Source organism: Puma concolor, chromosome B2 (genome assembly GCF_028749965.1).
Source record: "Puma concolor isolate L17-30 chromosome B2, mPumCon1.1.hap2, whole genome shotgun sequence".
Taxonomy (NCBI): domain Eukaryota; kingdom Metazoa; phylum Chordata; class Mammalia; order Carnivora; family Felidae; genus Puma; species Puma concolor.
This window is the reverse complement of record NC_141671.1, coordinates 5252669-5278265: the sequence shown is the minus strand read 5'-3', so window position 1 is coordinate 5278265 and position 25597 is coordinate 5252669. Positions and strand designations below refer to the sequence as shown.

General features: G+C 41.7%; 1 protein-coding gene and 1 pseudogene across 3 annotated transcripts in view; one reads left to right on the top strand and one right to left on the bottom strand.

Annotated features, from left to right (window-relative positions):
* The window catches only part of LOC147580688 (protein numb homolog pseudogene), a 51840-nt pseudogene extending 37840 nt beyond the window's left edge, over positions 1-14000 (bottom strand). Inside the window, exons 1-3 of the transcript XR_015250977.1 lie at positions 13693-14000; positions 12850-13091; positions 10458-10559 (exon numbers count right to left, since the gene is read on the bottom strand). The product of XR_015250977.1 is annotated as a protein numb homolog pseudogene (transcript). The remainder of the gene's footprint in view (positions 1-10457; positions 10560-12849; positions 13092-13692) is intronic.
* Positions 13951-24056, top strand: GMNN (geminin DNA replication inhibitor). 2 transcript variants are annotated; one of them, XM_025917090.2, is made up of 7 exons: positions 13951-14098; positions 15931-15988; positions 20178-20255; positions 20814-20961; positions 21469-21551; positions 21859-21969; positions 23645-24056. In XM_025917090.2, the coding sequence occupies exons 2-7, from the start codon at positions 15938-15940 to the stop codon at positions 23804-23806; spliced, it is 633 nt and encodes a 210-aa protein (XP_025772875.1). In that variant the 5' UTR covers positions 13951-14098; positions 15931-15937; the 3' UTR covers positions 23807-24056. The 2 variants fall into 2 exon arrangements, with proteins under 2 accessions (XP_025772875.1, XP_086562241.1); XM_086706115.1 differs by lacking the exon at positions 13951-14098 and adding an exon at positions 14420-14587.
* The last annotated feature ends 1541 nt before the right edge of the window (positions 24057-25597 follow it).

The window sequence follows — 25597 nt, the reverse complement described above, 5'->3', positions numbered from 1 at the left end:
TTGAATGTGCTCAAGCACTTTCCCACCTTGTCTTTCATCCCCTGCCAGATCCCTTTAGTTTCCTGTACTTGCTGGTTTGACGGGTTCACCTGCTAGACTCTATCATCAACCCACAGCGGTGTGACCACTGCACCCGCCTGGTCACAGAACCTTCTCTTACCCAGTCTAAAAGCAACTTATCAATCAATTAATGCTCACTTTTGAGTATTTATTATTTAAAAAAAATTTTGTTTGAATTATTTTTGAGAGACAGACAGAGCATGAGTGGGGGAGGGGCAGACAGAGGGAGATAGAGAATCTGAAGCAGACTCCAGGCCCTGAGCTGTCAGCACAGAGCCCAACGTGGGGCTCGAACTCATGAACCGTGAGATCATGACCTGAGCCGAAGTCGGACACTTATCCGACTGAGCCACCAGGCGCCCCCTTATTATTTTTTAAATATTTTATTTCATTTATTTTTTTTAAGTAGTATCTACACCCAAAGTGGGCCTCGAACGCACAACCCTGAGATCAAGAGTTGCACACTCCACAGACTGAGCCAGCCAGGTGCCCCAGCTGTTTCTTAAATCACTTGACTTTTGACAATTAATCAATGCTTAGCTCTTAAACTGCTCGCCTCCAAGATGCCACGCTCGCCTGGTCCCTTCTGCCGCTTGGGCTGCTGCTTCCCAGCCTTCCTTGCTAACTCTCTTTTCTCTGCCTGTCTCTTTCCTATCAGAGGTCTTCAGCCTTAGATCCTGAGCCCTCTTATCTCCAGCTCCACAGTGTCCCCGAGTGATCTCACTCACCGTCAGAGTGAGGACACCTAGATCAAAGAAGTGGAGAAGTCTAAGGTCACACTGTGTGACAGCATTTAGAGTGAGGGTGGTGTTTAATCTAAGTCGACTATGAGCTAGACACTGTGTTGGGGATCCAGGTGAGAATAAGATGCTATTTCTCCCCCTCCAACTTTTGAACCTACATAGTCCTTCCCTTCTCCCTGCCCTGCCTGTCTAGCTTCAACTCATCTTTAGGTCTTAGTTTAAAATGCCACTTCACCTGGGACGTCTTCCCTGACTACTCTTTTTTTTTTTTTTAATTTTTTTTATGTTTATTTATTTTTGAGACAGAGAGAGACAGAGCATGAACGGGGGAGGGGCAGAGAGAGAGGGAGACACAGAATCGGAAGCAGGCTCCAGGCTCCGAGCCATCAGCCCAGAGCCCGACGCGGGGCTCGAACTCACGGACCGCGAGATCGTGACCTGGCTGAAGTCGGACGTTTAACCAACTGCGCCACCCAGGCGCCCCCCCAGACATCTTTTTTAAGCCAAACAGAAACAAGCACAAGGCGGTGAGCCAGAGCTTACCATCACTGGCAAAACCTCAACTGCTTATCCCAGAGCTGTTTTTTTTTTTTAATTTTTTTAACGTTTTATTTATTTTTGAGACAGGGAGAGACAGAGCATGAACAGGGGAGGGTCAGAGAGAGGGAGACACAGAATCGGAAGCAGGCTCCAGGCTCTGAGCGGTCAGCCCAGAGCCCGACGCGGGGCTCGAACTCACGGACCGCGAGATCGTGACCTGAGCTGAAGTCGGACGCTCAACCAACTGAGCCACCCAGGCACCCCATTCCCTGACTACTCTTGAGACTGGCTGGGCTCGTGCTGTCCTGTGTGCCTCACAGCACCCTCCACCTACTCCTAACGATTACTTGTCTATTCTTCCTCACTGGTGCTTCCCTTTCTTTCGGTTGTAAGATCTTTCCTCTGCTTGAGCTGCGAAGAGCAGAACCAGGAGCCTGCCAACTCTCCCATCTTGTCAGGGAAATAGACACTAAGCTCATCGAGAGCAGCGGGGCTGTGCCTGCATGCACCGTCACATCCACAACACCCGGTGCAATGCCTGGTGTATGGTAATTGCCCAGAAACTGTTTGCTCTTCGAAGAACGAATGGAAAAATGAATGAATGAACCACTTGACTTTATGCTAATCGTTGGAACAGAACTTTGAGAAATGTCCTATTTCTTGGGCAGAGGAAAGATGATAGAGTAGGAGGGCTATTCTGGAGGTCCCTACCAATCCAGTAATTCTGAATTTGGAAATAGGATCTATTTTTCTTTGTCACTAAAATTCTGAAGAACACTACTTCGCAGAGATAATATTGAAAGTACAGTTTGCTCAAAAGGTGAGAAAACCAATATAGTATACAGCTTGTCAGATGCAGGAGTCTTTCAAATTCAAGTTCTGCTTTTAGTTAGAATAGTATTGCCACCTAGTGGATAATAAAACATTCTTCCTGGAACTGTATGCCATGAATACTTGGTAAATTATTGTGAATAACGTTATTAACATTCTGAAACTGAATCTAAACAGGCTATTTCAGGAAGAATTCTGTTGGCCTGGTATTTATTGTAACCTAGGGGATTTGACTGACTGCTTATCATGAGGTTAATGGAAATTTCTTTTTTTTTTTTTTTTTTTTTTTTAAATTTTTTTTTTCAACGTTTATTTATTTTTGGGACAGAGAGAGACAGAGCATGAACGGGCGAGGGGCAGAGAGAGAGGGAGACACAGAATCGGAAACAGGCTCCAGGCTCTGAGCCATCAGCCCAGAGCCCGACGCGGGGCTCGAACTCACGGACTGCGAGATCGTGACCTGGCTGAAGTCGGACGCTTAACCGACTGCGCCACCCAGGCGCCCCTGGAAATTTCTAATAAGGAAAGGTTTTCAAGATTTCTTTGAAGCTTTTTGTCCTTAAAATACCTTCCACTAAGAGTGTACAAGATACTCTGTTCAAAATGTATTTGACTTAGTTCTTTTCTCTGTGTGGTTACATTACCAACTTAATACACAGGATTGCTTTAGGGTTTGCTTTTGTTCATGTATTTTCATTTAATTTTTTCCAACGTTATTATAAAATTTTCAAACAGTTAAGGCTGAAAAAGTTTTACAGTGAACATCTATACACCCACTACCTGGATTCTACCATTAGCCTTTTACTATATTTGCTTTACCACATCCATCTAAATATCCCCATATCCATGCATGTATTTTGTTTTTGAAGCATTTCAGAATAAACTCTAAATACTTCAAAATCTGTATCATTAATACAGTTTTTCTTTACTGCATTTGTGAAACATTCACATAGTTCAAAAGTAAAAAAGTATTCACTCAAAAGCCTCACTCCTATCCGATTCCCCACTCCCATGAAGTAACCATTTTCCATTTTCAGTACTTTCTGTTTCAGCCTGTTTCTTTTTTATGAAAATATAGGTACACACATAGATTCTCATTGCTTTCTTCACTAACGACAGAATGCTATATATACTCTCTCATTCTACTCTTTGAATTTAATGATATATCCTGGGAATTCTCTATTTCAAATCTTCTTTTTTTTTTTTAAGTTTTTAAATTTGTTTTGAGAGAGAGAGAGAGAGAGAGAGAGAGAACACAAGCAGGGGAGGGCAGTGAGAGGGACGGGAGAGACAAGAATCCCAAGTAGGCTCTACACTGTCAGCACAGAGCCTGATGTGGGGCTTGAACTCATTAACTGTGACATCATGACCTGAGCCGAAACCAAGAGTTGGATGCTTAACTGACTGAGCCATCCAGGCACCCAGACACCTTGGAATTCTCCATTTCAGAGATCTCCCTAATTCTTTCTGGGGTTCATAGTACTACACTGTATATAGATAAACCATAATTTATTCTACCCACCTCCTATGGATATGCAATTTAGCTTGTTTCTGACACCTTGGCATTATAAATAATGACGTAGTAAAAAAGGGCTAAACACAAGCTATTTTAAATTTACAGTGGCATACCTTCAGAGTAAATCCCCAGAAGTAGAATTACTAGGTCCAAAGTCAGCATGCACATAGACACTGTAGAAATGCACCGGCACGTAGAGCCAACTTCCACAGGGCTTTGACCTTCTGCACTCGCATTAGCCATGTATGAGAGAGCTTGTTTCTTCCAGTCTCACCTAGAATGTTCTATTAGTATTGTGTTGTCACGCTCGTAATAGCTTAAGATCAAACACATTCATCGTCTCATAGTTTCTGTGTGTCAGCAGTCTGTGAGCTGGGCCCTGTGCCCAAGGTCTGTTTACAAGGCTGTAAATGAGGTGTTGGTCAGGCTGTGCTCTCATCTGGAGGCTCCACTGGGGAAGACTCTTACTATGAGCTCATTCAGGTTGTTGGCAGAATTCACTTCTCTGGGGCTGTAAAACTCATGGTGGCTCACTTCTTCAAGGCCAGGAGGAGAAGGTCTCTGCCATCAGGAAGGTCTAAGTCCTCTGTTGAAGGGTACCCTACTGGTAAGTCAGGGCCACCAGGATAATATCCCTTTTGATTAATTTAAAACCAACTCACTGGGACCTTAATTACATTCATAAAATCCAACTGTCTTTTTTTCATTTACTATAACTTGTTCCAGGGAATAACTCCAGAGATCAGATATTAGTGGGGGGAGTGTTTTAGAATTCTGCTTACCAGAAGTACACTTGTCAAGCTTTTGGATATTTGCTAATCTGCAAGGTAAGAACAGTTTCTCAGTGCTCTAATTTGCCTATCTCTGATTATAAGTGAAGTTGAGTGTTGTTTCATACATATAAGAACCATCTGTATATCTTCTTCCTTGAACTCTCTGCTCCTGTCTTTTGCCCATTTTCCCATTGAGTTGGTGGCTTTTTCCCCTTCAATGTTTTTAGAGCTCTTTATAAAATAGGGAAATGAGGCCTTTATCTGTGAAATACACTGCATACATTTTCTCTTAGCTTGTCATTTGTCCTCTGTCTCTGCTTATGGAAATCATCTGATTTTTAAGATGTTGACAATACATTCAGTTTTTTAAGACAATGTGTAGACCACTACTATGTAGGCTAAACAAAACATACCTAAAGGCCCCCACACAGCCCACAGGCCACCATCCATATCATCCTCTGTCTTTTGATTCTGTACCAAGAGTGGACCTAGGCAGCTAACTATATAGAAGCATATATATTATACTTATAATTTTTAACATCACTGGAGTAATAAATTGTGGACCTCCATTGGTAATATATTTCACTAGCTCACATCTCTTAGCTGTGCTTACACTTTTACTACATAGAATGGTTTGTCAACAAATGGTGTAAAAGTTCGTGGTTGCCAAGGTTTTTATTGCCAAATATTTTCCAGTATCTCCACCTCCTCACTCCTCATTTAATCACTTTTAAGTTACTATTTTTAAAAAATTTATTATTTAAAGTTTCAAACACATATAAAAACAGAGGGGACTAGGGCTCCTAGGCGGTTCAGTCAGTTAAGCATCCAACTTCAGCTCAGGTCATGATCTTGCAGCTCATGAGTTCAAGCTCCACACTGGGCTCTGTGCTAACAAGCTCAGAGCCTGGAGCCTGCTTCGGATTCTGTGTCCCCCTCTCTCCGCCTCTTCCCCACTGTCTCTGTCTCTCACAATATGAATAAATTAAAAAATATATATAACAAACAGAGGTGACAGAAGAATAAATTCTCATGTATTCATATATGCTAATCTTGGCAGTTACCAGCACAAGGCCAATATTGTTTTATTTATACCAATGGCTCTCAACTATGGGTGATTTTCCCCAGAGGGATATTTGTCAATGTCTGCATTTTTTTTGTAAGATTTTTTAAGTAATCTCTGCACCCATTGTGGGGCTTGAACTCACAACCGCAAGACTAAGAGTCACACGCTCCACCCACCGAGCCAGCGAGGTGCCCCTCAATGTCTGCACTTTTGTTCCTCACAACTGAGGAGAGCTCCTGGCAGCTAGAGGGTAGAGACCAGAGATGCTACACAGGACAGCCCCCACGACAAAGAGTTATCTGGCCCCAAATGTCAGTGGCATCCATGTGAAGAAAGCCTGATTTAAGGGGCACCTGGTTGCTCAGTAGGTTAAGCGTGTGACTTCGGCTCAGCTCATGGTCTTGCAGTTCTCGCATTTGAGCCTCGCGTGGGGCTCTGTGCTGACAGCTCAGAGCCTGGAGCCTGCTTCGGATCCTCTGTCTCCCTTGCTCCACCCTTCCCCTGCTCATGCTCTGTCTCTCTCTCTCAGAAATAAATGTCAAAAAAAAAGAAAAAAAAAGCCTGATTTATATCTTTACCTCTCCTTCCTACATTGATTATGTCAAAGCAAATATCAGACATACCATTAATCTATAAATACCATTTACAAATAAAAGCCATTATGATAAAAACCACAATACTATTATACCTAATATCTTAACATTAGGTATATCTTATATATATTAAGGTATACCTTAATATCTTAACATCGTAAAATATATAGTGTTCAGATTTCTTAGTTCTTAAAAAGTTTTTTTAAGTTTATTTATTTATATGAGGGAGAGAGAGAGAGAGAGTGAGCACACACACACACAAGCTGCGGAGGAACAGACAGAAGGAGAGACAGAATCCCAAGCAGGCTCCGCACCATTAGTGCAGGGCTAGAACTCATAAACTGTGAGACCATGACCTGAGCTGAGATCAAGAGTTGGACACTTAACCAACAGCAACAGCCCCCCAGGAGCCCCAGGATAAGGACCTCTAACTTCCTGGCAGCCTCTGAGCAATTTGGACCTGGTCTCTTGGGTATGAAATACTGTGATAAACTCCACTCTAGGGACACTGGAAGCACAATCTGATTTAAAACAAGTTATTCGGGGGCACCTGGGTAGCTCAGTTGGTTGAGCATCCGGCTTCAGCTCAGGTCATGATCTCGAAGTTCTTGAGTTGGAGCCCCGCATCGGGCTGAAGTGAAGACACAACGTTTCATAAAATATTTTATAGACACAAATATTAAGATAGGATTAAAATTATATGCCTTTAAAAATAACATAAGAAAATAAAATAAAATAAAATAAAATAAAATAAAATAAAATAAAATAAAATAGCTTTAAGGATGCCTTTCATTCGCTTCAAGAGCTCTGATGCTATCTTTGTTGACTTTTCTCAGGCTCTGGGCCACCTGAGGTTTTCCTTAGCTAAGCTCTGTTTCCTCTGGTTTGTCACTTGCTGTAGCACAGACATAGGGTGGCTGACAAGGGGCTGTAACCTTCTAGGAAGGAGGGGGTTCTATCTGTAATCTCAGCACCCCGGCAGTCTCTCCTGGGGTCCTGCCTGTATTACCTTAGTTTTTTTTTTCTAGCTTTATTGCAATATAATTTACATTCAGAATTCACCTATTTTAAGTGTACAGTTTATGAGTTTTGGTTAATTATATACAGTCTTGTAACCACCACCACAGTCAAGAACATTTTCTTGACCCTTGAAAAGCCTCCTTGGCCTCAACTATCTTTAGAGCTTGCGTTTTCCAATACTCTGGAATCACTCAATACTCTGTCTCATTTTCTGTGCTGGTCACCTAGTCTCATTTTCCTGAGAAGCATCTCTGTTTTCATCCTACTTCGCAGACAAGAAGTAAAGGACAGGCTTAGTGCTCAGTGACTAAAGAACATTTCCCTGGCTCAATTAGAAGGTCCATTCTAAGCTCTTTTGTGGCCATTTCACCTCCAACCTTTAAGTGTGGTGATCTTTAGTGATCTTGTTATATTTGTGAATACCGGAAGGAGCCCTCACAGGGACACAGAGACAGTCACTGAAGCTGCATCACATGAACAGCAGGATCCTGGAGAGACAGTCTCCCCAGAGTTGTCCCCATGGTTTCTTCCCTTCCCATCCCAGGGACATCCCCCTTTTTCCTAAGCTAGCCACTTTTATGAGATATATAACCTGAGATATTCTGCTAAACTGAAACTTATAATAATTTCTCCCAAGAGGTGGATTAGAATTGTTCTCTTACTGGCTGCTGGAAACCTATTCCCAAGACTACTGAAACCGGAAAATGTAACATGGTTAATTGACCAAGCTTCCTCCTGGACTGGGAAGCCATGTACACAGAAGGCCTCCTTCCCTTTCCTGAACCCAAGTCTGACCACTTTCCTTTCAGCTAATCTTTTTTATTTTTTAATTAATTAATTAATTAATTAATTAATTTTTAGAGAGAGGAGAGAGCACACGCATGTAGCTGAGAGAGAGTGGGAGAAAGAGAACCCAGGATCCACGCCCAGCACAGAGCCAACGCGGGGTTGATCCCACAATCCTGGGATCATGACCTGAGCAGAATCAGAAGTCAGACACTCAACCAACTGAGCCACCCAGGCACCCCCCTTTCAGCTAGTCTTAAACTTTTCCTCTATCTCAAGATTTTTATTGTTTTTTTATATATGCTAATATTTTCATTCATCTTTCATGATCCTCCCACTGTTTCCTAATATCCACGAATACAATCCTGTATCTCCTGTATTATTTCTACATTTACCAAAAATTTTCTAACGAATTTGTTACTGGAACACATGTTGTGTGTTCATAAACATATTACCATAGAGGACAGAACTTCCTGAGATTGGTGATGTATAATATCAAAATCTTAAATTCTGGGCTTCATATATCAGAAATCACTCAAAAAAATTATTCTTTTTGGGGCCCCTGACTGGCTCAGTTGGAAGGGCATGGGACTTGTGATCTCAGGATCATGAGTTTGAGCTCCACATTGGGTACAGAGATCGTTAAAAAATAAACTTAAAAATGTATTATTTTCATTAGGAACAAGATGAACAGATTTTCTTTTTTTTTTCTTTTCTTTAAGATGAACAGATTTCCAAAGAAAAGGTTTTTTCCTGGGAATGCAAGCTTGTGCAGCCACTCTGGAAAGCAGCATGGAGGTTCCTCAAAAAACTAAAAACAGAACTACTCTACAACCCAGCAATTGCACTACTAGGCATTTATTCAAGGGATACAGGTGTGCTGTTTGGAAGGGACACATGTATCCCCATGTTTATAGCAGCACTAGCAACAATAGCCAAAGTATGGAAAGAGCCCAAATGTCCATCGATGGATGAATGGATAAAGATGTGGTGTGTGTGTGTGTATATATATATATATATATATATATATATATATATATATATATATATATGTATGTATATATGTATGTATACATACAATGGAGTCTTACTCAGCAATCAAAAAGAATGAAATCTTGCCATTTGCAACTAGGTGGATGGAACTGGAGGGTATTATGCTACGTGAAATTAGAGAAAGACAAAAAATCATATGACTTCACTCATATGAGGACTTTAAGAAACAAAACAGATGAACATAAGGGAAGGGAAACAAAAATAATATAAAAACTGGGAGGGGGACAAAACAGAAGAGACTCATAAATATGGAGAATAAACTGAGGGTTACTGGAGGGGTTTTGGGAGGGGGGATGGGCTAAATGGGTCACGGGCACTAAGGAATCTATTCCTGAAATCATTGTTGCACTATAAACTAACGAATTTGGATGTAAATTAAAAAAAAATTAAAAATAAAACAAGTTAAAAAAGAAAAAAAGAAAGTAGGAAAAAAAAGGTTTTTCTCCTTGAGTGCCTTTTAAACTTTTTTTTTTTTTTTTTTTTTTTTAAGTAATTCTATTCCCAACATGGGGCTCAAACTCAGGATCCTGAGATCAAGAGTCACACGGGGGCCCTTTTAAAATGCAGGAACTGCCTAGCTCTGCTCTTAATACAAAAAAGTTGAAATGAAATGACCATAAGAAGGAAAGGTCACACAAATGGCAGGATGGCTTAGGTACCTGTCTGATCAGCCCAGGAGTGTATGCCGGCTGCTCCCACTCTGAGGTGAGGTGCAAGCAGCTGAGGAGGGCAGAACGGGAAAGCTGAAAAGCTTTCAGTTATGGTTTGAATTGTGTCCCCTTCCTTCCTCCCCAAATCCACAGGCTGAAGTCCTAACTCCCTGTACCTCACAATGTGACCTTATTTAAAGACAGGGTCTTTACAGAGGTAATCAAGTTAAAATGAGAGGGTGGGGCACCTGGGTGGCTCAGTCAGTTGAGTGTCCAACTTCGGCTCAGGTCATGATCTCGTGGTCTGTGGGTTCAAGACGCACGTCAGGCTCTGTGCTGACAGCTCAGAGCCTGGAGCCTGCTTTGGATTCTGTGTCTCCCTCTCTCTCTGCCCCTCCCCTGCTCACACTCTGTCTGTCTCTCTCAAATAAATAAACATTAAAAAAAATTGTAAACATTTCTTTAAAATACAAATACACTGGGGCGCCTGGCTGGCTCAGTAGGAACAGATTCAATCCTTGATCTCAGGGTCTGTGTTTGAGCCTCGCACTGGGTGCAGCAATTACTGAAATAAAATGAACTTTATAAAATACACTTTAAGAAAAATAAATAAAAAAGTAAAAATAAATAAAATACAAATACAATGAAAACAAAAAATTACATATAATGGCTTAACTACAAGGTTTATGGATTGTATTCACTATGTGTTTTATTTTTCATTTACTTGGTACCTTCTAACCACCTGTTTACTGCCTTTTACCTTAAAGCTGATGTATCATCATTAACATTAGTATATGTCTCATATCATCGATTATTAAAATGTTACCTTAAAAATAAAAACCCCAGGGCGCATGGCTGGCTCAGTTGGTAGAACGTGCTACTCTTGATCTCAAGGTCAGGAATTCAAGCCCCACACTGGGCGTAGAGCCTATTTAGAAAAATAAAAAAATAATAAAACCCCTAATTCTGATACATTGTTTGAATCTGGACTTTTTTCCTGCTTTGTTTTTCACCTTTGTGCAAGTCTCAAGTAACCTAAAATGTAAATTCAACTACTATTTGAATATGATTCAGCGCTTTTTGAAGAGAATGCAATGAATTGCTATTTGTTACCCCAGGGCAGTTTTCAGAAAAATAAAAATTATCATATAGTAGACAATGTCTGAACTCTGGCTAAAAACCTTGGGTGCCCGGGTGGCTTAGTCGGTAAAGCATGTGACTCTTGGTTTCCGCTAGAGTTGTGATCTCACTTGTCGTGAGTTCCAGCCCGGCATCAGGCTCTGCGGGCTCTACAGGTTCTGGGCTGGCAGCACGGAGCCTGCTTGGGATGCTGTGTCTCTCCTCTCTCTCTCTGCCCCTCCACCACTTGTGCTATCTCTGTCCCTCTCAAAATAAAAGTAAACTTTAAAAAAAAAATAACTTGGGAATTTAGCTTAGCCTTAATAAATGATAAATTGTAAAAAGGTACATGCCATCTCAGTTGGTCCTCTTGATTTTCATTAGCATTTTAATCTGTCATTATTCCACGTTAAATGACTTGGCTTTGTTTTTCTATTACAGTACATTACTGTGTTTCTTTCTTTCTTCTCTTTTCACAATCTGATTATAAATGTTCTTGGGCAAGATACAAACAAACAGCTCTATAATGCACAGCAATGGAGTTTGTGCTTAGCTAGAAGTGGCTAAAAGAAAGATCACAGAAAAATATCCATGATTTTGTTTAAAGTTGTATAATGTAACACTGCAATAAACTGATGGATTTTACAGGAGCCATCATTACTGCATAAAATTAATCCTATCAATACCCAAGGTTTCCTTACTGCAGATAAAACTACAGTATATTTGGATGCCTATAGAAAAATTCTGATTAAACTGCAACCACTTCTAACTTTTTTCCAGATCTCTACAAATGCGTTTTCTCTGAGTGTGTCCTCAGAAACAGTATGAAAGCATACATTTTGCAGACATTCCCAGTAGCTTAGGGGCTGGAGGATCTTCCGTCTCTGGAGAGAGGAGTATTTTCAGAACCTCTCTTTCTACATGTGGACTTTCAGTCGGAAGGTCTGAAGTCTCAGTCTGTCACTGCCTACAGGTCTGAGAGGTTGGCATGTAACTTAGCCTCTCCGTCTTGTGAAGAAGGGAGTGGAAAGCATCTATGTGACAGGGCTACTAAGAGGATTCAGTGGGATGGCATATGTTATTTTAGAGCGGCTGCATCTCACTGAAATATAACGTGAGCTACATCCGTAATTACATTGTTTTCAGGTAGCCATATTCTAACAAGTGAAAAAGGGGGGTGCCAGGAAGCTCAGCCGATTCAGTGTCCGACTTCGGCTCAGGTCATGATCTCACGGTTCATGAGTTTGAGCCCCACACTGGGCTCTCTGCTGTCAGCGCAGAGCCCGCTCTGGATCCTCTGCTCCCACCTCACCCCCACCCCTCCTCTGCATATGGGCATGCTCTTTTTTTTCTCTTTCTCTCTCAATAAGAAACATTTTTTAAAATTTAAAAAGTAAAAAAGAAACCAGTGAAATGAATTTTAACAATATATGCATTTAACTTAATATGTCCAAAGTATCATTTCCACAGGTAATCAATACAAAAAAATATGGAAGTGGCTTACATTCTTTAGTACTAAATCTTTGGCATCCAGCATATATTTTACGTTATAACATTTCGATGAAGACTAGATAAATTTCAAGTGTATGACTAGTGGCCACCCAACTGGATAGCACAGGTACAGATGTGAGTTAGTCACATAAACTAGTTTTCATTTAGCAGGCAAAGCAGAAAGGATATAACCTAAGCTAGTAAAATGGTTGCTTCAGATTCTGGGAACTTCATGATTTTTTCCTAAAATAGGCATCATCTCCTTTGGTATGTTGAATTAAAAAAAAGCAATACTGAACATATACAGTAGAAGTCTCCCTACACCATTTCAAAACTAAACAATACTATTAGCAACTACAGATTACATTTGGGGAAGTGAGCTTCATGATACTATTGGAAAATCACCAATTCTCTTACTGCTCCCTAGGTTTTTAACTTTGGTGACCTCTAGATTCTGCCTCTCTGGTTTGCTTACCATTTTCATGTGGAAGAGATTTCTTTTCCAGCTTTTTAAGTCTGTCAAGGAACAGCACAAACTTTGCTTTACACCCTACGTAATACAGGCTACCTGAACATTACTTTTTATATACTTTTGAATATATACTTACCTATTTTGGGTCTTTCCAGTGATCCCTTTTCATCACGTGGCTGAGTCAAGAAACTGGTAGCCAGAACTACTATTTTGACTGGCTGGTGTTTCAGTCAAATGATGCCATGCTGGGTCGCCTGGGTGGCTCAGTCGGTTGAGCATCTATCTGCCTCTTGATTTCAGCTCAGGTCATAGTTTCATGGTTTGTGGGTTCGAGTCCTGCATCAGGCTCTGGAAGCCTGGTTGGGATTCTCTTTCTCTCTACATAAATAAACAAAAAAAAATGACACCATGCTTATACTTGGTACTGGTCATCAGAATTCTCACTTTGGAAACCCAGTCTGTTTTCCAATCAATGGACCGTTTCCTTTATGAATTTAGCCTTCTTTCTAACCAACAAAGCCAGGACCACATGACTGCTTTGTACCTTGGGAGCTCGGTCAAAAAGACTTTGGTGAGATAGGCAGGGGGGCACGTGGGCACGCAGGTGAGAAAGCGCTTCCCGAAGGCGGCGCTGTGCGTGGCTGGTGATATTCCCTGAGAATGCTAATCCCCTGGAAAGTTAAATGGGGAAACAGACTCGTAGTACCGTAGACGTAAACAAAAGACAGAACTTGGCGAACCCAAATGTGTCCACAAGCAGGCTGAGTGTTTTGCAGAGTAATGAGAAAACAAAGCTAGAGGTGTTGCTAAGATGTCCCTGCCCCTTAAAACTGCAGTGACGTGTTCCCCCGCCTGGACCGACCCCGGGAGGGTGAGGGGCTGCAGGTCCGCGGCCCCCACCGCACCACAACACGGGAGCCCTCCACACCATTAGGAGTGCAGGAACCAGGGCTGTGCCGACAGGTGAGTCGTGCACTACCTATAGGAGAGCTTGTTCTCCCGGTGTTTTCCGTCTACCGGGGAGAGCTTCTTCCTCCCGCGCACAGGGCACAAAGAAGACCGCATTCCACGCCCAAGGGCCTTCCGACCGGAGGTCGAAAGGCAGCGACCTCGCGGGAGCAAAGACCTCCGAGCGTCCCCACCCCACTCCGCGCTACTCCCACCGCGCAGGCGCGGGAAGGGGTGGGGCCGCCCGGGCGGAGGCGGGAGGCGATTCGCTGGATTCGTCTCGCGTCAACGGGTCACGTGACCATCGCGCCAGCCGAGCGGAGTTCGCAAGCTTTGCCGGGGGCGGGCGCCAGCCACTCCAGCAGCTACGACCTCTGTGCGAGGTGTTCCTGCCACGGCCTCCCGCGTCCGCCACGGGGATTGGGCGCTCCCATCCGGTAAGTGTGAGGGAAGTGGGTACGCGGGGGCCGCTCCCCGACGGCTGCCGGGCGGCGGCTGGGGGTCAGGGTGGCTGCGACCGGGGCGTTGCGGGGGCCTTGGCGAGGGAGGCAGGGCCGGCGGGCGAGGGGCTGCCCCATTGGCTGGGTCGGTTTTGGCGCGCTCCGCCGTCCGCGCTCCCTATTGGTTGGCGGGCGCGTCCCGGACGCGTGCGCCGCGGCGGGAGCTCCGGGTCAGGCCGCCGAGTTGCGGGTCCCCGGCTTCCAGTAGGGCTCCTGGTTGCGGCGCCGTTGGGCAGCCGGTGCCGTAAGAGATCCGACTTGCGCGTGCCCGGCTGTCGGGCCAGGCGGAACCCCCACCCTCTGCGGCTTCCTGGCCAGGACCCGAGGGGTCCGCAGCCTGGGCTCCCGGGGGGAGGTCTCTGGACCCTGCGATCCCGGTTTGGTAACCCTGGTGTCGGGTCGGTCAGCGTTTCCCACGCCGGAGAGGTAAGGGTGCAGGGTGCTGACCACAGTTTGATAAACACGCGAAAGATTGCACTTGGTCAGTGACCCTCACCTGTTTTAACCCTGACTCTTACTGAAGCACATTTTACATCGCAGTTTAGGAGCCAAACAAGGACATTAGACGTTTCACGAGGCAGTACTTAGGACCTTACACGCTGTGCACTCTGATACCTTCTCGTCTCTTCTGTCCTGTTCTAAACAATGTTCATGACCTAGTGAATGATTCAGGGATCCCAGGCTGCGACCCGCACTTTGAAAATAAACATTGCTCAGGGTAGTGGGTCCCCGCCCGCATTGGCTCAACCTGAAATAGGATAGAAAATAGCATCATACAGTTGGGGACTGTGTGTGCTGGGGCACAGGTGGTGTGTCATAGTCAAAGTTTGAAAGCCACTGCACTGAGTAAAGGCATACACCACAGAAGTCAGGGAGATCTATTTGGCTGGTATAGACATGTATCGGGGAGATTTGGCAGGTATAGACCTATCCAGGACTTTCTAAGGTTGGATTTGGAGTGAGTTCTGGCCCTGTGGTCTGGTTAACCACATTGCGTAATCCCTTTATCTTCTCCGTCTTTCTTCCCTCAATGTCTCACTCAGTTCACGTTGGTGGTTAAACATTCCCTACAGATGTAATTATATAATCTCATTTGATTGGATATTAAATCACTACTAACTGCTGGTTACCAGAGCCAATTTTATTACAGCTTAAAGCTGCCTTTGAAACAGCAAAGTTAGAATGCTATTCTTTTTTTTTTTTTTTAAGTTTATTTCTTTTGAGAGAGACCCGAGACAGAGCGAGTTACGGGAGGGGGAGAGAGAGAATCCCAAACAGGCTCTGTGGTGGCGGCACAAAACCATAAGATCCTGACCTGAGCCAAAACCAAGAGTTTGGATGCTTAACCCACTGAGCCACCCGGGGGCCCCTAGAATGCTCTTCTTAAGGATGGACCTGAGCATACCCAAGTACCTGGTGACCGTATTTGCTTCTCTTGGTGACCATTTCTCAGATCTTTTCTGTATTTAATCCAGGACAGAATAGTGTTTTGTAAAACTGTTTAGAAGACATAATTTTCCTTTTGTAACAAGATGTTTCCAACCAGAATTATTTATGTGTATAATACAGATACTAAGAGTCACTAACTTTAGACACTTTTGTCATCAATAGGGCTGAGTTTGGGTACCGTGAGATGAGGTAGTTCCACCATACAGTGGTAGGATTTCTGTGGTCGTTAAGTATTTTCAACAACAACAAAAATCTGCACTCCACCTTCAGGTGCAAACCATTTTCTGCTTATGAATTACTAATCTTTTTTGCTTCACCAGGTGTATCATGAATCCCAATATGAAGCAGAAACATGAAGAAATCAAAGAGAACATAAAGGTATGTGATAGGATCACTTTTGTTTTAGAAAGCATGTGGTTAGAAGTAGTTTGACATAAGTTTAAAAAAATTTTTTTAAGTTTGTTTATCTTGAGAGAGACAGAGAGCACCAGCAGGGGAGGGGCAGAAACAGAGAGAGAGAGAATCCCAAGCAGTCAGTGCAGAGCCTGACATGTGACTCGGACTCACAAAACCATGAGATCATGACGGAGCCGAAATCAAAAGTTGGGATGCTTAACAAGCACCACCCAGGCACTCCTAGGTTGACATAATTTAACAAAATTTAACCTGGCTGTAATTTCTATAAACTTTGAAGTATCGAACTTTTAGGCAGAGGACAGGTAACAACAGAGAACCTTGAAAAAATTAATTATGGTGGAAAGTAAGTTTTATGATCCATGAATGTGCTATGTTTTTTCCATTTATTGAGGTTATCTTTAAATTTCTTTCAATACTGTTTTGTAATTTTCAGAGTATTGAGTTTTATGCTCCTTTTGTTTAATTTTTTGCCTAAGTATTTTATTAATGCTATTGTAGATAGAATTGTTTCTTGCATTAAATTTTCTGTGTGCTCATTGCTAGTGTATAGAAAACAGGTGATTTTTATATTTTGAATTTGATGTGTCCTGCAGCCTTGCTGAAATTGTTTATTAGATTTAATAGTTTTTTAGTAGTTTCTTTAGGATTTTCTGTAAGATTGTGTTGCTTTCTTTCCACTCCTACGTTTTCTGAAATGATTTTTATTAAAATCCTTTGTATCTTTGGAATTCGTGTCTTTGAGCACAGAGACACATCTTGCATTACATCGTACGTGTTTTCAGAGTACATTATACTCCTTGCCATCTAACCTGCTTGTTTTGCTACACTTTTTGAATCCCCATATAATAGTGTCACTGGAAATCTTATCCCAAATATTTATTCTTATAATAATAAGAACAGAGTTTAATTTTGAATTTGTAATTTTGACTGACTTTGCTTTTAAGGTTCTAAATGAATTTACAACTTCACTAGGTTCTGCTGCACAACTTAGCTGCTGAGGATTCCTGAGAATGAGACATCTTCGGGAAATCTATCAGTTTGCAGATTCAAATTAAATAGAGTAAATAAAAGCTTTTCATAAGGGCTAACAGGTGCTTGCTAATAGGTGGTTGACCTTGCCTTAGTGTCCTTACGTTATTTTTCTTAATACCGTGCATTGATAATTTGTATAAAAATCTTTAAATACTCAGAGTCAATAGTATAATACTCTCAATTAACAGTTACCAGGATATTGCCAGTCTTGTTTCATCTACATCCTCATTCACGCCTTGAGTCACCAATTATTTTGAGGCAAATCCCAGATTTCAGCAGATCCTTCTATTTAAAGAGGAATCTAATGTTTACTAGCTAGAGTAAAACTATCTCGGATATAAAAGGATTAGAGTTCTGATTGGTTCTGATTCAGCCTCCAAAACTGTGACCTTGGGTAAATTATTATTTTTATTTATTTACTTTTTTAATGTTTATTTTTGAGACAATGCGAGAGACAGAGTGCAAGCGGAGGAGGGGCAGACAGAGGGAGATGCAATCTGAAACGGGCTCCAGGCTCTGAGCTGTCAGCACAGAGCTTGACTTGGGGCTCGAACTCACGAACCATGAGATCATGACCTGAGCGGAAGTCGTTTGCTTAACCGACTGAGCCACTCAGGCACCCCTTGGGTAAATTATTTAGCATTGCAGCCTCTGTTCACATCTATGTAAAACAAGAAAATTGGACTAAAACTAGATCTGTAAGGGGCGCCAGGGTGGCTCAGTGGTTGAGCGTCTGACTTCGGCTTAGGTCATGACCTCTTGGTTCATGGGTTTGAGCCCCACATCTGGCTGTGTGCTGAAAGCTCAGAGCCTGGAGCCTGCTTTGGATTCTGTGTCTCCCTCTCTCTCTGTTCCTCCTCTGCTCACGCTCTGTCCCTGTCTCTTAAAAAAAATAAAATGTTAAAAAAAAAAATTTTTTTTTAAATAAAAATAGATCTGTAAGAGTGAATTATGGTTGCTCATGGCTTTCTTACCAATTGTATGCAAAATTCCCTGTGAGTAGTGCTTTTGTGTGTGTTTTTTTTTTTCTTTTTGAGGGAGAGAGAGAGAAGGGTTCACAGAGTCTTAAATTGTTTTATAAAAACATTATGGCCCATTAATGTAGAAGAACATTTTGGCTCTAAAGAATCTGTTATTCCAGTGTATAATCTGTATAAAGAAAATGACAATAGCAGTATTACATCTTTGGGGCTGGATGCTTAAAGCTTACATGTATAAAAGTTAATCTTGAAAACTCATTTTTTTTCTGACAGTGATTTATCTGGCTTCTTTGGCCATTATAAGTAGCAAGCATTGGGGCGCCTGGGTGGCGCAGTCGGTTGAGCCTCCGACTTCAGCCAGGTCACGATCTCGCGGTCCGTGGGTTCGAGCCCCGCATCAGGCTCTGGGCTGATGGCTCAGAGCCTGGAGCCTGTTTCCGATTCTGTGTCTCCCTCTCTCTCTGCTCCTCCCCCGTTCATGCTGTGTCTCTCTCTGTCCCAAAAATAAATAAACGTTGAAAAAAAAAATTAAAAAAAAAAAAAAAAAGTAGCAAGCATTTAAATAAATTAACACCTCCCATTCTTAAGGATCCCAAGTTAGGTTTTCTTCTATTTGTCTGGGGGCTGGTGACTAATCTATAAAATGACATCTGCAGTGTTGGTGTAATATTTGTTCTCAGAGTGGTTGGCATTTGTTCTTCGGTTAAACAGTGAGATAATGATCAGCGGTAGAAAGTTGACCGTGGGAAAGGCGAGCTCTTGCCATGTGAACTGCAGTATGGAATCGGTAACTTTCTCACGCTGCTTTGGTGTCATGTTCTTGCAGCCCTTGTTCGAGTGTGCACCTTTGTTTGCTAACCCATGGTGGCAGTATAACTAATGATTTTTTGCAAAAACAGGGCTTTCAGGTCAGGAAATCTATGGGAATCTATTTCCATATTTTAAGGAAGGGTATATTTTTTTCAAAACTGGAGCATGGGCGTTTTACAGTACCGTGGCGCCTCCAGCACTGCCATTTTGGCCGTCTCCGGATGAACAGGCTTGAAGCAAAACTGCTTCTGCAGTCAGGTCCTCTTACGGGTGTATTTGGTTTTGTGTAAAGTACGTTCTTGAAAATTATATTCCTGGGGTGCGTGGGTGGCTCAGTCGGTTGAGCCTCTGACTTTGGCTCAGGTCGTGATCTCATGGTGCGGGAGTTTCAGTTTCAGCCCGCTCCCCATCCTGTGTCTCCCTCGCTCTCTGCCCCTCCCCCCCCCCACTCTTTCAAAAAAATGAACATTTAAAAAAAAATTAAATTCCTTTGGTAAATACATACAAGTGTTAGGAAATGTTCACTATTTAACGGAAGTCTGAGATGAATCCTTTTGTTTAGGGAAAGAAGTATTTTGCGGTGTAAATAATTAATCTTTTTCCTCAATTTCCCTCTTCTGTGGGTTTCTGCCATAAATGCTAAGACGTCTGTGTGGCAGATCTTTTTAAGAGGGAATACAAGTACTCCTGTTGTACTGGAATTCATCACATATGGTTTGAAGTATTAGAGCTTAGAAATTTTGTTACATTTTTGTTCTAACTAGATGTGATTAGTTGACAAAATGACTGTAATAACAGCATATATTGAAATGGAAGGAGGAATGCTACTCGTGTAGTAAACTCGTGTAGCAAACTCGTGTTTGGGTAATATGAGCCATTCTTAGGATTTTTTCAAACTTTATTATAATTTTAGGGAGATAACACGTTTGCTAGTTGAATAAACCAATGTGTTGCTCATATGCAACATTATAAAATTATATAGAAGAACAGGGGTGCCTGGGTGACTCAGTCAGTTAAGCATCTGACTTCACTTCAGCTCAGGTCATGATCTTACTGTTGGTGAGTTCGAGCCCCGCGTCGGGCTCTGTGCTGACAGCTCAGAGCCTGGAGCCTGCTTTGGGTTCTGTGCCTCTGCCCCTCCCCCTGCTCACACTCTGTCTTTCTCTCAAAAATAAATAAGCATTAGAAAGAAAAAACAATAAAATTATATAGCAGAACAAATACTAGTGTTCTTAGTGTTTCTCTTTTCCTAAATCATAGCAGGAATAAAAGAGCAACAACCCATATAGCAACTCAGTAACCAGATAATAAATTATGTTGACTTCTAGAATAGTCCTGTCCCAAGAAGGACTCTGAAGATGATTCAGCCTTCTGCAGCTGGAGCTCTCGTTGGAAGAGAAAATGAGGTATGTGTTACTGGGCTGGAATGGGGTTCTGATGAGCCTGCCTTTACAGAGATGTCTAAATCATTGAAACCAGAGTAACAATTGCATGTTTCTCACAGCAGTGGTTTGTGTAGTGATGGTTGAGTTTAGGAAGTTCAGAATTGGTATGAATAACTAGTAGGACTGGGATGGTGTAGTAAGTTCTGAGTAGCCAACAGGAGTAATGTTTGATGTTTTGGGAATAAAATGTTAGATTTTATCTATCAGGATAGAATCACTGATGAGGGCTTCTAGACTTTTGCAAGGTTGAAAATAACCTTTCTGTGGCACTCCGTTATTTAAACAATAAACATGATTTCAGCTAAGCCTTAGACCCAAGCCTAATCTAGTTGCTGCAAATAAGGTTTCTAAAATAACTATACATTTTCGTAGAGTTTTAAAATGTGTGATTTTTTAAAAGATCCAAAGATATAAAAAAGACAGACGAGCACTCTATTTTTAATACATACTGACAAAACCGCCCAACTTTCATTCATTAAATCAAAATAAATGAGATTGATGTATGTATTTTCATTATAGTTGGTTAAAGACTTGTCCAAAAGGAAACATTGGAACGACCAGTTAACATCTAAGAATTCCAGCACTGGAGTTGTCATTGTCCCAGAACATAGTGAAAATAAAGATTTTAGTGGAGTTACTCAGGAAGCATTTGATCTTATGATTGCAGGTATGAAAATATGTATAACTTTTATCTTAAATTTCTTAAAGGTAAATATTTGTTGTACAGTTATGAATTCTGCACACAACCTCTTAACCTGGAGACACAATTAGATATTTTACTCAAATGTTTTGGTAATTTAAAATTTCTTATGGTTGTAAATACACATACACTGTAAGTTTGGGCCGGCCTTACTGTTTGGTAAGATCCAGATGTGGATGGTAGTGATTAATTAAGGGTTATAAAACTTGGAAATCGGCTTTTCAGAAGAAAAGGGCGTAGAGAATGGATTTGAAGAAAGGGATTTGAGCATGTCAGAAAACGAGGGGAGCCAGCAGAAACACGGCGAAGAGAGGGAGCCGGTTGGATCTGAATGGCAGTGGAGATCAAAAGGAACCTAGCGATGCTTTATAAATCTTGTGGAAGGATTTGTTTACTAGAAAAAAGTAGTGTTTTTTCATAGCGGCATGTAACCTTGTCTTCAGGGTCTATATGTAAAACATTCATTTATTTTAGAAAACCCATCCTCTCAATATTGGAAAGAAGTGGCAGAGAAACGGAGGAAGGCTCTCTATGAAGCACTTAAGGAAAATGAGAAAGTATGTACCAAATAGAATTTGTGGCAGTTTTTAACATTCAGGAGGATTTTCCTTCTATTGCTTCACATGTTTGGTTAGAGCGATATAAATTAGCTTTGATGTTGGCCTAAGAAAGGTTTAATTAGAAAGGATTTATGCGTCAGAATTGTGATACAAAAGCAGCTTCCTGTACCGAGAGCTGAAGGTGGTGGTGGTGTTAGCAGCCTTCGTGCTACGTGTGTCTATCGGATGTATACTTGGAGGCGTATGGTCTGGGTTTGTAGCATGGCAGGTGTATGGAATACTGAACTCTACTTATATCGTATAGCTTCATAAAGAGATTGAAGAGAAGGACAATGAAATTGCCCGCCTGAAAAAGGAAAATAAAGAATTGGCGGAAGTAGCAGAACACGTACAGTATATGGCAGAGGTAATAGAGGTAGGTATTTCAATGTTCTCCTGATGCAGGATCATCTGTTACAGTGGGACGCAGTAGTGTAATCAGTAAGGGTTTGGGCTCTGGAACCCGATTTCCTGGATGTCTTATTTAGCTCCCTGCCTCGCACAATAAAGTTTGTTAAATCAGGTAAGTTATTTATCTTGTCAGGCCTTCATTTTCCTCGTTTGTAAAATGGGACGATAGTGGGTGCTATATGCTTGGTATGAAAATAAGGAGTTAACAATGATGAAAGTTCAGAGAAGTCCTTGCCCGTAATAAGAGCCCAGTGATTGCAGATAATTCTCATGAAGCAACAGAACAGCTATTTTCTTGTAGAGATATAAAGAGATTTATTTACATGTGAAAAATTTATGGAAAATTTTTCTATTTTACAGTTCAAAGTTTTAAACTGGTTTTAATTTAACTTTAATGCCAGTGTGACATTACAGTCATATATAAAACTGTTAATTGGTGCACTAAATGAGTTTGGTGGTCGTATCTGACTTTTCAATTTGGAAGAAACTAATGTGTTTATAAGAATTAGCCTGCAGGACACCTGGCTGGCTGTCGGTAGAGCATACATGACTCTTGATCTTGGGGTCATGAGTTCAAGCCCTACATTGGGTGTAGAGGTTACTTTAAAAAAAAAAAAAAAAAGACTTAGGTTGATAATTGTTATTTTGCAGTCTTGAGCTAAAAAAAAGTCTTGGGGAGCCTGTGTGGCTCAGTCGGTTAAGCATTCGACTTTGGCTCAGGTCACGATCTCACGGCTTGTGGGCTGACGCCCCGCATCAGGCTCTGTGCTGACAGCTCAGAGCCAGGAGCCTGCTTCTGATTCTGTGTCTCCCTCTCTCTGCCCCTCCCCTGCTCATGCTCGCTCGTGCTCCCTTGCTTGCTCTAGCTCTCTCTCTCTCTCTCTCTCTCTCTCTCAAAAATAAACATTAAAAAAAAATAGGTCTCAAACTTACTTGTGTTTGCAAAAAATCATCTTGCTGGTAGGAAGAAAGTTTTTGAAATAAAAGCTTTTCTTGTACCGAATTGCTTACGTTTTAAAGCCATGACAGAATTAATGTTTTGAGTTTTCATTTGGAAGTACTGAAATAGCTCACTCTTTTTTTGTAATAGCCTTTCTTAACTGCCATTGGTTCACAGCTACTGGAAATTTAAAAACCTGGTCCTTCACCATAAGTAGCTTGAGAAGTGATTGGAGTTACACTGTGAAAGCATGCCAGTGCTTTAAAAAAAAAAAAATTCGGGGCACCTGGGGTGGCTCAGTCAAACATCTGACTTGATTTTGGCTCAGGTCATGATCTTCTGGTTTGTGAATTTGAACCCCTTGTTGGGCTCTGTGCTGACAGTGTGGAGCCTGCTTGGGATTCTCTCTCCCTGTCTCTCTGCCTCTACTTGCTCGCTCACTCACGCTCTCTCTCTCTCTCTCAAAAAAAATAAACTTGAAAAAAAATGAGCAAATGTTAAGTGCTGCAACTTTACTGAAATATGGTTTAGCATAGTAGAGGTTTTGATATAACATTTGATTGATTGTAGGTGACTTTAATGGGGAAGCATTATGAAAAGGACCTCATTAGAACATTGAGGGTAAATTATATCAGCATACTGCTAGTGGACTTGGGCTTTTAAGTATTTACAATAAATTGTTCGTTTATCCTTTTAAAAGAGACTGCATGATGGACCTCTGGATAACTTCGAATCACCAAATAGTCAGGAATTTGATTCTGAAGAGGAAACTGGTGAGGACTCTGAAGTGGAAGATTCAGAAATCGGTACATGTGCTGAAGAAGTTGTATCTTCCTCTACAGATGCAAAACCACATGTGTGAAATTCTCTAATATTTGACTCTCGAGAAATATACTGCCAAAGTTTGCTTCCACTATAGTTCTTTGTAGCAGAACTGACAAATGTATAATGCAAAGTTGGAATCAAAGTTCCTTGTTTGAATCCTGGGACCCTGTTGTATTAAAATACAAATACTATGTATTTTTAATCTACGATGTTTTATGTAAATAGCATTTTCTCAGATGTCAGACACCACTTGTGTATATGATAAATAAACTTCAGTCTCGTGTTGAGTGTCGTGTGTACCTTGGAAGAATGAAGCATAAGCCGTCTGTATAGAAAATGTGTCCATTTCTGTGGTTTTTATGTTTTCTGTTCCTCTGCTATCTTGGAAGAAACAAGGAGAAAATGAATTTGTCCCTCTTAATACTGAGATAGTTGAGGTTTTTACTCCCAAATTTGGTTGTACCTCAAACTCATTGTAGGGACTATTGGTTTCCAGATATTCTTACTGGGTACTTTAGATCATTGAGTAGGAGACTTCAGTATCAAAAGCTCCCCACATAGATCAGCCAGGTAAAGGCTCAACTGCCTGGTATAATCAGACTCTTCTCAGAAGCTTAAAATGGTGATGATCGTGACCATCTTTTGGGGGTTGGAAGGCAGGTGAAATTGCACTTAAGAGATGCAGGGGGACAAAAGGTAAAAGTTCTGAAACTTTCTCTTCACACATTTCACATATGGGATAGTATGGAGTATATATTGAGGAATAAGAGAGTAAGAGATTAAGTTAGAAATTTCCCATAGGTGTTTTGAATGAAGAAAAGGACAAAGGAAATTGTTTATAAAGTAGCACTGGGATAGAATGTGTTCTGTGAGAAGCATACGCATACCTTCGTGTAGACTGGTAATAAAGAGCACGGTCGAGCCTTAAATGACTACTTGCGGCAAGTTATTTATCCATATAAAACTTGAATTTTTTTTTTAATTTTTAATGTTTATTTTTGAGAGAGAGACAAACAGCGTGAGCAGGGGAGGGGCAGAGAGAGAGGGAGACACAGAATCTGAAGCAGGTTCTAGGCTCTGAGCCGTCAGCACAGGGCCTGATGCGGGGCTCGATCTCACAAACTGACATCACCACCTGAGCCAAAGTTGGACACTCAACTGACAGCCACCCAGGCTCACCTAATGTTCTTATCTCTTATGTTGAGATGAAGTCTGCCTCAGTGTTATTTGAGGATTAAAACCTTTACTACAGTGTCTGAACTAAATGCTTTAAGAATGGAAGTGATTATTGGGGCTCCTAGGTGGCTCAGTTGGTTCAGCATCCGTCTTTGGCTCAGGTTATGATCTCCCGGTTTGTGAGTTTGAGCCCCGCATCTGGCTCTGTGCTGTCAACTCAGAGCCTGGAGCCTGCTTCAGATTCTATGCCTCCCTCTCTCTCTGCCCCTTCCCTGTTTGCACCCTATTTTTGAGAGCGATAAACTTAAAAAAAAAAAAAAAAGATTATTAATCTACAGCAACACTGTCCAGGAAACTTTCTGAGATGTTAGAAATATCTTTGCTGTCCAGTGTGATGACCAATTAGCCATATGTGGCTGTTGAGGACTTGAGATGGGGCTAGTGGGAGTGAGGAACTGCATTTGTTTTTAAATGGCTGCATGAGGCCGATGGCTACTGTGTTAGTGCAGCTCTGTTTTAGGGATGGGCCACTAGCCCAAAGATGGAATCAAAGGCTAGAGGGGTGCCTGGGTGGTTCACTCAGTTAAGCATCCGACTCTTGATTTTCAGCGCAGGTCATGATCTCAGTTTGTGGGTTTGAGCCCCACATAGG